Source organism: Netta rufina, assembly GCF_964035555.1.
Source record: "Netta rufina genome assembly, chromosome: 11".
NCBI classification, from domain to species: Eukaryota; Metazoa; Chordata; class Aves; order Anseriformes; family Anatidae; genus Netta; species Netta rufina.
Window position 1 is genome coordinate 5,446,067 of NC_140134.1, and position 12,527 is coordinate 5,458,593.

Below are 12,527 nucleotides of genomic sequence, written 5' to 3' on the forward strand. Positions count from 1 at the left end.
TCAGCATATCACCAAAGCATCTGCAATCAGTATTCCAAAAACTGAGCAATCAAAAGGCATTCAGTGCATGTTGGAGAATTACAACAGCTCAAAAACCGATTAACAGAATTATGTAAATACACATAAATATTTACAATACATAGGACAACCTTTTATCCTTGGACTCTTTCTACCAACCCACCTCACACAGTACTTTCATACCAGAAGAGCTATCAGTGCACAGGGATTGCAACCTGATGGACTTGGTAGCATTTTTTGTTATAAGAAATAAAAATAAACTTTGTATTAGCGTGTTTCTCTAGAATTAGGAGTAACAAATAGTTAAGGGTTAACTGCAAAAGCAGATTTGGAAGCACTTCAGCATTGTACAGACTTGTATCCTTCAAGACAGGAAAAAAAAAAAAAAAAGAGAAATTCTTGACTACTGCTTGGCAATTCAAATGTATTACTGACAAAGAGCCCCCATTTCCATCTTCCGTATTTATGTTATTAGTAATATACAACTCAAAGCACAGGAGAAGATATAAATCAGTACAAAAATAACAGCAAGAAATGGTAAACTGCCTAGAATGTAAAGCCTCACAAATGCAGTGGAATGTCAGATTGAAAACAGGAGACCGTCCTAGGTGCTGGATCAAACATCTGGCAGCATGTTATTTCATAAGACATGAGCATGAAAGATTTAAAATCCTGAGCGTTAAGAACATTTGCCAGAGCGTAGATGCCATAGTTTATAAGTGATATCAGGCTGCACTGTTCAGACTTGAACGTTTCTTCAACACTTAAATTAGACAAGGCTGACAGAGAACTGGTTGCGGACTCATGCTCAGCTGGCTCAGCTGACGAAGGTGATTCAGTGAGTGGTTCTGAGCTGGCAAAGAAAAAAAATCCCCACACTTCCTGCTCAGGAACAAGTGCAGCCAGTCACTACAAAGCTGCTAGCCCTGTCTGAAGAGTGCCAAAAAACTTTATTTAGACTTCAGACTGCTGAACAAAGCATCAAAGTAGCTTTTAGAATCACATGTTTTTGTTTAAAGTATTTATGTTCTTTTTTTTTTTTTTTTTTTCCTGAAGTCAGCTAAATAAATATATAGCTATCATCCCACCCCGGGGGGTGTGCTGTCACCTTTTGCGTTGCTCCCCGACAGACAGAAGCAGCTTTCACCCGAGACATTTCTGGCAGCTGAAGAATCACCCAGCTGACAAGAAAGCCGAGTCCCCACCCTTTCACAGTCCTTTCTACACTGCCAGAAGCACGCTGAAGACCTGCTAACTGCTGTACTTAGCTTTAACGTTCGTTTAGTTGTTGAATTTGTTTAATTATGTCAGCAGGCAATTCCTCAGACTAGCACAGTCCCTCTTAAGTGCTCCTTCCAGCAAGCAGCACTGCTGCCGAGCCTGGGAACCCCTGAGTCCTGCTCCAGCCCCCAACACCCACTGTCAGCACCAACCGTGTCAGCCTTCCCCTGGCTCTGCTCAAAAGCACAACTGCAGTTTCAAGTAAAAGCTTATAAACAAGTGGACAGTTGACGAACTCAACCCACTGATGGTTTTAATGGCAATTAAATGCCTCTGTCTTTGGCAATGGATACTCGACCACCCCCCTTGCTAGGCTATTTCCATTAATCCTGAGCTTAGATGTAGCTGCTGTGGTACATGGAGCAGTCACTCCCTGGCTAGGTACACACCTGGCTGAGGTGCATTTTGTTACACGGGCTAATAACACGGGTGAGGTTCAGCATGCAGAAATGCGTTACCCTAGGTAAGAAACCTCTTCCCACCTGTAGCAATAGCTTAGAGAAGCAGAGCGGAGGGATTCCCCGCCCTGCCAGGACATGACTGCACACCTGGTCTCCCCAAGGGTATTTGCGTTTTCGAAGAGGTCGGGGGCAGGAGAAGGGGAGGAAGTCAGTAGGTGGAGGACAGGAGAGCTGGAAGCTGAGGGTGAGTCAGGAGGTGAGCAACAGCCGCACTTCCTGGGCAGGTCAGCCATCGGCAGCCCAGGGCACACGCAGAAGGGAGCAGGATGGGCTGAGGAGCGCGGGGAGGCACGACTGAAGGCACAGAGCTCCTCACAGCCCAGCCCCCAGGAGCCTGGGGAGCTTGCACAAGGGTCCCAACGATTAGGTGAGGTCAAGGCCTGAACAACTCATCTGTGAAAGAGACTTGGTTTAGATCTTAAGATAAGGAGAAAATTCTCGTTTACTCTCATGTTTCTCAGATACTTACAAATACCTTTATGCCCATGTAGTGAAAACAATTGAAGCCAAACAACCTACAACAGCTAACAGAGCCTTTTGGTTGCAGAAATGACTGAGCAGCCCACATATCTATAATACTTCTCCACTCCCAAGCAATAAAAGACACTTCCACAGGGGTAATAACAATGCTGGTTATTTGCTTGTGACTAGCATCGGTCTGCCAAGAAGCTGTTCTGACATCAGGGTAGTGGGGAAGTGACTGACGTCCATCAGATAAAAGTCTAAGAGAAACTTTACATGATTTTCCCCACAGGGTTTTTAGCCTTCCATGCTGATGTAAAGCCCTGTTGCATATATTCAAGATAAGACTTTGATTAGATAGTACAAAGCAGCTTCATTCAGAAAGCTAACAATAGCACAAGCCATGGCTTTCTTGTCAAAGCCTGTGCCCATGATTTCTGTTTGCAGAGGGACTGGCCTATTTTTCAAATACTTAGTTTTGTAAAACAAACATACTCACTCTTCACAGTTCTCAGAACTGCTGCTTTGATTTTCTCCCTCTAGTTCTGAGCTGTTAACTCCCAGAACAACCGTTTTAATTAGGAACAAAATCCCCTTTAGCAGAGCTCTTAACACTTCCCAGTAGCAGCACACCATCTAGATCTACAGTCCAGGTTCAAAAAAAATAAAAGCAGATTTGTCATTTATAAGCCACGTGTTGTGGCAGCAACCAGAACCGAGGGGTAAGCAAAAAATCTGACAACTAATAAGCTGACACAGTAAGCCAGGTCACAGGCTCATCTCACCAGCACAACTACAGCAGTTTATGTCAGAACCCTTGAAATTAACCACAGTAACATCATGCCTAGGGTTACCCAAGCTCCTTGGCAAAGCAACTACAAGAACCAGCAACTTTGCAAGCAAGATTACCTTTTACCTTTCTATTCCCTTCCTCATCAGACGCAACAACTGAAACTAATTAGGTTTTACTGCTATAAAGGATTCTTTTGTAGCTCCAAAGATGTTTATTTACATGTTCATTATATATACACTAGTAATACATGCATACTGTATTAAATGCCAAACCTAAACACACAGGCATTTCTGATTCCTTATGCTGACACTGGGAATAGAAAAACACAAAAAACTTCGTTCTGAGCTGTGGCTTGGATAAGGCAATGCATGATCTTTTAAATCAATGTCATTTTTACACCATCTTTTAACTCCTAGAAGTTGGGAAGAAATCAAATTGGTATTGCTGAAAGAAAATTAAATATTTAAAGTCATCACAAGAGTAGCTGAGAAAATTCTCGGAAGAGATGTGCAACTACATAATGTTTCAAGTAATGTTTCAAGTTACTCCTAAGATTTTACCAAGAACCTTTTGGGAGCTGATGAGTTCAGCTTGACAACCTTTCACCAGCCAACTGTCACAACAGCTCTGAAAAGATTGTTTCACCTTTCCCCTCACTCTTATGCAGCAAGGTTTAAAGACTAGGCAGTAAGACAAGGACAAGTTACCTCATACTTCAAAAGTTAAACAAAGTGACTGTAAAGAGCTTAGTTACAAAGTACTAACGGCATTCTCACCCCATTTCCTTTACTATAAGGTAGTTATGCACAGACAGGAAAAAAAAAAAAAAAAAAGTAATTCTGGAAAGTAAAAGACTTATGAGGAAAATGTTTAGGATGTATGTACGTATATAGTTACACGTTCAGTTTTCAATCAGCTGCAAAAGCCGCATTTGGGCAATGTTCCACCTACATTAATGTTGTCTGAAAAGTGCTCTAACATCCACAGTATATCCATAAACCACTCCAAAGGTCTAGACTAGAAAGAGGCAGAGAAAAGCATGCACTCGATGTAACACACCAAGTATGAATCACCAGTTTTGCTATTGAACACGCTACTGTGTTACTATATTTTATGTATCTCCCAGACAGGAACACCATATAGCTGGAAGATTTTTCCATGAATGCACCTCTAGTCATAATGCAAAGCACATGCTGTTACTGTCTCTACTATTCCACTTTTGGCAGAGAGCAAGGTTTGAGCTTATGCTACTGTCTGCAGCACCAGACAGAAAAGCACCCTTCTAAGCATCCGTGTCTTGCCTGTGAATTTCTTACAGGAAGGTGGCTTAAGACAGTATAAGGTCCCAGTTAACATCACACAAGCTCTTTTAGGACCAAATCCTAAAGCCTAGCAAGTCCACGCAGTGTAATTGAGTCATTTTCATTTCTGCAGACTTTCACGAGCACTACATGTAACCAAGACCTCCCCAGCATCTTGCTGGATTGAGCTATAAACACCTGACCTCTACTCGTATCAAGTTATGTTGAACTTCTGTACAGAGAAAACTTTTAAAAAAATCAACCAGTTCTCCTTCCACCTTTGTTGAAGAGGTGGAAACAGGAAGCCACCAAACATGCCCGGAGAACGCACATTCTGACTGCAGCACAACAGCAAAATGCTTGTATTGAAAAGCTGATTAAAGGCAACATGTGAACACATGTTTTTTTGCTTGACATGAGTGAAATTGAAAACCCTGGCTTGATTTTGCTATCTTCTGCTCAAAGATACTCCAGATGCTGTTGAACCTGCTTTCTCTTGGAGAAAAGCCCTCCCTTTTCATTCTCCTCAGTGACAAAGTGGTAACAGGTAACAAATTGGTACTAAACTTCAGTAAAATTAATGTATAACAGATCGTACAACAGCAAGCCAAGCTGATCACTGATCAGCTGCCGTTGGGATGTTTTACATAACCATGGTAGCAGTTTATGCCTTACCAACAGTATTATGTTATCTCATTAGTGTCCAACATCTTACCCTTGAGAAAGCCAGAGCCAGGTGGCAGTACTCATGGGAATAATCCATCATTGAAAGCCACAGAACTACTTTTAAGTGCAAGGTTTAAGATCAGACCTTAAAACACATTATGACAGGACTTAAAAAAAAAAATATTTCTGTAGCACAATTCAGATTCTCCATGCAACTCGAGGTAACATATCTTCTGGTAGGCCCTCCAATGCAACAGCATGAATTATCTAATTGCACTGTGACAGTCAAGTGAAAATAATTTCAAATTCATAGCATAAAAGCAAAAGCTGCAGAAAGTTCACCTGATCTTATGTGCCATTTCAAGAAAGTTTCAGCTGAGTTTTGTTGGGAGGTTTCCCAAATATTAAGGATCTAGTCCATGACCGAACTGGGACAACTTTATGCTTAGCATAATACAGATTTTTGAAGTTGCAGCTAAACCATCAGAAGCTCTGGCTTCTTCACTCAGAGGGCGGTGAGGCACTGGCCCAGGCTGCACGCAGAAGCTGTGGCTGCCCCAACTGTGGCAGTGCTCAAGGCCTGGATGGGGCTTTGGGCAGGTGAGAGGTGTCCCTGCCCATAGCAGGGGGGTACAACCGGGTGATCTTTAAGATCCCTTCCAACCCAAGCCATTCTATGATTCTGAATTTAAAAAATTATAAAAAAGTAAAAAATAAACAAAAGGAACGCGTTTCAAGATAAAAATCCCAACCATCATCAATGTTCCTTAACGCTGTCAGCTTTAACACAGTTTTGCCCCATTCTTTCTCATTCCCACATCATACTGCAGTGTACGGCCACAAAAATGCTCACCCATTCCATGACTGCAGAACTCCTCCCGAAACCACGCTGTTAACCGGATATAGATATTGACCTGGCTTAAAAATAAACCAGCAAAAAAGTGCATGCACATCGCTAAGTTGCATAGAGCTGCAGGCTTGCCAGCAGCCCCAAGGAGGGCAATGTGCAGTGGCAGAGGCTGAAAGAGAAGGAACGTTTGCCCTGGGGTCACCACCTTTGTGCACTCTGCTACATCAAACTACCTGAAAATCAGCATGTGAACCTGCCACTGGTGTCAGTGGTGACTTCTTCCCCCCCCACACAAATCAAAACTGTCAAGGCAAAAATAAGGGAAACAACATTATTATTACTTTTTTATACAGCACAGAAAAGAGTGCAAAGTTACAGGACAGCAGCGTGAGTCATGATCGTAAGCAGCCATTAGAAATCCTGTCAGACAGTCCCTCTGCCAGCTACATTATAAAACACCACCTGCTAATGGATTATCAAACAATCGTCTGGGTATAGGTCTTAGAAAAAGCAGTGCTTTTAAAAACATCAATCTTTTCTGGCCTGATTGTAATGATTGCTTAGGGAGAACCATAAAAGTACTGTTCACGAGCCAGGCAAAAACTGCCTGTGTAGTTCCTAGAAGAGAATATCTTCTAATTAGAAGATATCTACACTAACTCTCTCAGCTTGATAAAGTAACATTTGTTGAGTGTGTTACCAATTATTTGCATGCATTTATGAGAGCTGCGCCTTGATTAAAGCCCTTCCTCGGAGGGGAATTGTTGGCCCCCGCCGCAGCTGTGCTGCAGACAGGCTGATCCCAGCGCAGTGCCAGCAGGCAGACGTCTCTGCGTGACCCGTGCTGCGGCTCCTACCTGCCTGGACGGGTCATCAGCGACGCGATAACCCGGAGCACGACACCCGGCTCCTACCAGGAAGTCCGCAGGCACCACAGGCACCACAGGTATCCGCGAGGTAAGGCGCCGAGGAGCAAAGGTCGCTCCCTGAGTTACCGGAGGCCGATGTGAGGCACCTGGCGGAACCCTGGCCCCCGCCGCCCCTCAGCTCTGCCTCCCGGCGAGGCAGCCCCGCGGGCGCTGTGCTCGGGGCAGGGCTCGGGGGGCGCCCTCCGGCCCCGCACGGCCGCGTCACCCCCGGGCACGCTCCCGGTGCCGCGGGACGAAGCCGCCGCCGGCCCCGCCTCAGGTGCGGCCGCCGCGCTCCCCCCGGCCCCTCGCGGGGGCGACCCCGACCCCAGCCCCAGCCCCTCGCCCCGCCGCCCCCCGGCCCCGCGCCTACCATCGCGGCTGCTCCGCGCTGCTGCGCTGCCCGCGGCTCCGCTGAGCGCCGGCCCGGCCGCAGGAGGCAGGGGGCGGGCGGCGGCAGCAGCGAGCCCGCCCTCCCCCTCTGCCCTCCCCTCCCCTCCCGCGCGCGCAGCTCCGGGCACGCCGCCGGGACGGGACGGGACGGGACGGGACGGGACGGGCTGGGCTGGGCTGGGTCGGGCCGGGCGGGCGCTGGCGGCGGGGAGCAGCGGCTGCCCCGCGCGGGGCCGTGCCCATAAATGGCGAAGTCTCCGCGGCGCAGCCAATCGCCGCCCGCCCTGCCCGCAGGGAATCCCGCCCCCGCCCCCGCCCCAGCGCCCGCTCCCGGCCCGCCCAAGGGGCAGCGGCGGCTCCGGGACCGAGCCCCGTGAGGGGACGAGCGGGGACCCGGGGCCGTGACCCGGCCGCCCGACCCGCGGCCTCCCTCTCTCCCTCCTCCCGCTTCAGGCCTCGGCTCCGCCGTTCGCCCGGCCCCTCTCCGGGCACGTCCTTGTCGGATTGCTCAGACACAACCGGTATCGGCGTGAGGGGAAGGGGATTGGGAGAGGAGCCGTGTGGTAAACGTGATCTGCGACTGCCATTAAAACAAAAACACATCGGGGAAGCGAGCAGGAACAGAGCTCCACGCTTCGATTCCCCACAGAAGGCAGCAGCGGTTGCACTGTACGAGGACAGAAACAATTTGCCTAACATTTCATTTGAAAATGGAAACGTTACAGAAATTTGTAAGTCTAATATAAAAATCAGTGCAAGAACTTGTAAGAATCCACACAGCATACAGAGGACAGACACGACAGAGTCTCCCTAGGTTTTATAGGTTTTTCTATTCGCTTTGGATTTGGGTCTTTCTTAATGTCTAGGTTTACTTTCCTAAGACACATATGTTTGCATGTATGTGTCTACATACATGTATGTGTCTACATACAAACAACTTTATAACAAGCTATGAAAAACACAGGAAACACAGGGTCATTAAGGTTGGAAAAGACCTTTGAGATCACCTGGTCCAACCATCACCCTACCACCAAGGTCACCCACTAAACCATGTCCCTAAGCGCCAGGTCCAACCTTTCCTTGAACACCCTCAGGGACAGTGACTCCACTACTTCCCTGGGCAACCCGTTCCACTCTTTCTGAGAACAAATGTCTCCTCAAAAAAAAACAGAGAACTCAGGTTGTAGAAGAAGATTTAAAATGGCATTTGCACCACATAGCTAATAGAGAAACTAGTCCCAACTTCCCTGCATTTTACATGTGCTGCTAGGGTCCATCTACTCTAGATGGACAACAAGATGACTTTTAACAAAAAATTCAGAGCCAAAAGCATCTGTGCTCTGCCTCTGTGCTAACCTTTGCACAGTGTGTACCAAGCAGTCTAATTTACAATAAAGTCTTTTCATGCTTTTAAACATAGTGGTTTACTTCTGCTTATTTTAATGGTAAACATCGAATTCCCAAGCTGACTATATTAAGTGAATGATACTTATTCAACATCCATGCTCAGAAGCAGGGGAAGGCATTTCCCTTCCAATGTGAGTGGTGGTGTGCCTAAATGTTGTGCATGCCTGAGCTCCTCCAGCTAATCATGAGTAACAGTCATCTCTGAGGAAGGCAGAACTCACATTTTCATCTTAAGGAGCTCCAGCAGAGTAAAAAAAAAAAAAGAAATCTGTGTACATTTAAAATGAAGCACAAAATTTAGAAGTGGTGACATTTATATCATGAAATTCATATTGACAGGTTACCTGTAAAAGACCTAATTCGAAAAGATGCAAGAACTCCCTGCATCAAGAACTTCCATCATTTTTCTCCAGCAAGCTCATTCATGCATATATTGTTTGACAGTGTTGTGTTTGGTCAGCAATACTATTTCATGCAAGGAAGTGGTAGCATCAAAAACTATCTTGAGGATATTTTTTGGATGCAAGCAGTTGCAGTGCTTGATCTTCGTGATATTGATCACTATAGCTAAGCTTCAGGGAGACATTTAAGCTCAAGTTTCACTTCAGTGCCTGACTAGGTTGATTGGCTTAGCATAAGGGACTTGTCTCAGGGCTACAGGCACAGTGCTGATGGATACAGCACAGCCTCTGCCATCATGCAGTTTGGAGCCTGCACTGCACCAGTCAGTGCCACAAAGAGAGAAGCTGTTGCCTCCTCCATCGTGCAGCTGGTAACCCACACATGTTTCTACCTACCCACAGCCTGGTCGACTGAGCCAGCACAGAACAGGAATCAGGCTGGTACTAAAACGCATAAAGACTAAATTGTCTTCCAAAATACCCTATCACTTACCTCTGGAAACACCACAGAATACAATCGTCCTGTGCTCTTCATTCTAAAAAAATGTACTGAGCCTTCAGAAAGAAGTAGCTCTTATAAGCAGTCAGTGAATCTGGAAAAGATTAGAAATTTTAATGAAATAGGCACTGCCCTGACTGATTTTTAATTGGCTAAAACAGGCGGCAAAGAAAAAAAAAAAAAGCATTACTGCTTTTCTCTTACTCAGGAAACACATTTAGAATAAGTTTTCCAAGCCACATATTTGTGTTCTGTTGATCACAATCATTTCATTAATCACTTAACTAATGCCTGAAGGCCACTAAAATAAGGCTTAATACCCTTAACAAAATACCATACTTTCAGTTAGAAAACCACACAATCTGGTATTTCTTAGAAAGATGAAGGATTTGTATCACAGAAAAGCAAATGGTATTAAATTAAGGTCATTTTAAAAATTCAATGCAGATATCTTTGCTGTATCTGCTTTCCAAAGAATAAACATACACTTCAGTAATCTTAACATTTTCTAAATGCTAAAATGCAGATGGTTACATTCTGCCCGCAGTTACAAGCGGTGAATGTAGAATCCTACTTACAGAAAACAAAGTAAGGATTCAGCAATTTCTTCATGTGAAATGCAGGGAGAAATTAAATTATATATCTAAAACAAAACCAGAATTTTATGACTTTAAATGTGGTGAAATCAATGATTAGGACAGGATCTCCACGTTGGATGACAGTACAATCAGTTTAACTCTTTTTTACTCCCTGTCTCTATATCTAACAAGAGTCTCCTCCTTCCCTGCCTTTTGCTGGCCTTTAATTAGAGAAGCATACCTGTTCAGGAAAAATTCTTACTAACATGTTCATCTAAAATATCACTGGAGTAAATGTACCGTAACAAAGTCAACAGCCTTCTTCACCCCCTGTTTTTCTAAAGGCTCTTTTTTTTTTTTTTTTTCCCTCATGTGGCTGTTTTACTCTGGATCTGATTAAGAGAAGCCTCAGACTTGAGATGCTCCAAATACACAGTGTTGAGTTCTTCTCCAACTGCAAACCGAAACGTATGAATAATGTTGTTATTCTCAAGGCTGCTATAGATCTGGAAGAACTCCACAAGGACTTGGTAACCGAGAAGTTTTGTCTCCTGTATTCCTGTGGCTTCAGTTAAGCTATGTGGGATCACATCAACAAAAGTACAAGGATTGTATTTGTTTCCTCAGAGGAAGATTTATTGAAAACCTATGGAAGTTTTTAAGATCAAAACTTTATGTTTGGATGAGCAACCTGATCTAGCATCAATATTAGCCCTGCTTTGAGGGGGGGGGTTGGACCAGATTACCTCCTGAGGTCCCTTCAAACTTAAATTACTACATTCTGTAATTCTATGATTACTCAGAATGGGGCTCCACAGGAATGAGACAGTAGAGCAGTCCATATAAATGATACTACTGTGCTTTGATAGGGAAAGTGATCTGAATTTACCTTAAAGAAAATAAATCTGTTTATTACCGATTACACTGAAGATACAATTACATCAAATACAACAGTTTAGTACTGCTTTAGTTAGAAACATCAAGGAAACAATATAAGTACAAAAAGCCATGGTTTCTGGTAACACAAGTTGAAAAGAATATCTACGTGGGTCAAACCAAAGATCACTCACCTTATCGTCCTGTTTTGGCCTGTATGAACACCTAGGGACAAGTGTAAGAACAGACGAGCATTTCAGTATGACCGTCACACCTCCCAGAGCCCGCTGGGGCCAACACTGTTACCAGCGTGAAGGCCTGGAGGGAGAACACAGGCTGAGAGTGAGTCTGTGCATCAGTTTAACGTTAATTGCAAGGCTATAATAGGAAATATAAATGTTTATATAAATAGGAAATAAATAGGATTTTATATAAATAGGAAATATACATGTTATCTGTTTTTAAAATAAAATAACCTTAATCAATTTGCTTCAAATAACAATTTGCTTTTAAGCCCAGGTCCTGCAGCCATATCTATACTAGCAAACGCTAACACTCCAAGCAGTTCTTTTACAAGGATCCAAAACCAGGTGTGTGAAACCCACACCTGTGCATGAACTTGGGGCACCAGCAGGTGAAGGAACACAGCTGTGCACAGTAACAAAGCCGAGCAAGCTCAGCAGAGGATCACAAGGACTGGGGGGCTGGTGAGAAGGGTTCCTCTGCCAGGTGGCGGCAGGCTTTGGGGGACCCACCAGAAGCCCCCCGATGAGGAGGCCGTCAAGCCAAGCTCTTCACAGCAACGCACGGGGGGGGCGAGGACATAAAGTGAGCCGAGGGAGGTTCAGACTGGGTGCAAGGAACATGCCTCCCCCAGCAACTGCCCAGGGAGACCGTGCAGCCTCCGGGACACCCGTGTGTGTGTCACCACCCGTGTGTGTGTCACCACCCGTGCGTGTCGCCCCGCCCCGCCCCGTCCCCGCCCGGCGCTGCCCCGGCTGCGGAGCTGCCCCCGCCGCGCCGTTCCCATGGTGCCGGCGTCCTGGCAACGCCGCCAGCTCCCGCAGCGCGGCCTGCGCCAAGGCCCGCGCCAACGGCGGGCGGGGAGGTACGGACGGACGGCAGGACAGACAGCAGGACAGACGGACACAGCGCAGCGAGGAGCGGGGCTCCGCCGGCCGCGGGGATGCCGGGGACGAGAGGCGGGCGGCCCCGTCCCGCCGCAGCGGTGAGTCCCGGCCCCCGCTCCCCGCCACCCCGCCCCGCGGAGCCCCCCGGAGCCCCCGCGGCTCCCCCCGAGGTGCGGGAGGCGCCCGGCCGGAGGGCAGGGAGGGACAGGGAGGGACAGGGAGGGACAGGGGCGCCCTACAAGGGGTGCCGGCGACTTCGGGAGACGGTGACCAAGCGGCCCCGGTCCGCACGGGACACCCCCCGGCCGAGGGCAGGGCTATTTCGGGTGCCGTCGGGCCGCTTAGCGCCGGGACAATCCGCGTCCTGCCACCCTGCCCAGCGCAGCCCCGTTCGGTAAATGCAGGATTTGCTCCAATTCACTGCGCTGGTACAGCACGGCTGGAATTGCCATGGTTGGAATTGCCATAGCAATATCAAGCTGCAGGCAGCACCGCTTAGAACA

General features: G+C 46.6%; 1 protein-coding gene across 1 annotated transcript in view; it reads right to left on the reverse strand.

Moving 5' to 3' along the window:
• The window catches only part of MYO1E (myosin IE), an 86,576-nt gene extending 79,356 nt beyond the window's left edge, over positions 1-7,220 (reverse strand). Inside the window, exon 1 of the mRNA XM_084293302.1 lies at positions 7,114-7,220. Coding sequence (XP_084149428.1) covers positions 7,114-7,116 — 3 coding nt within the window. The 5' untranslated portion in view covers positions 7,117-7,220. The remainder of the gene's footprint in view (positions 1-7,113) is intronic.
• Between the last annotated feature and the right edge of the window lie 5,307 nt (positions 7,221-12,527).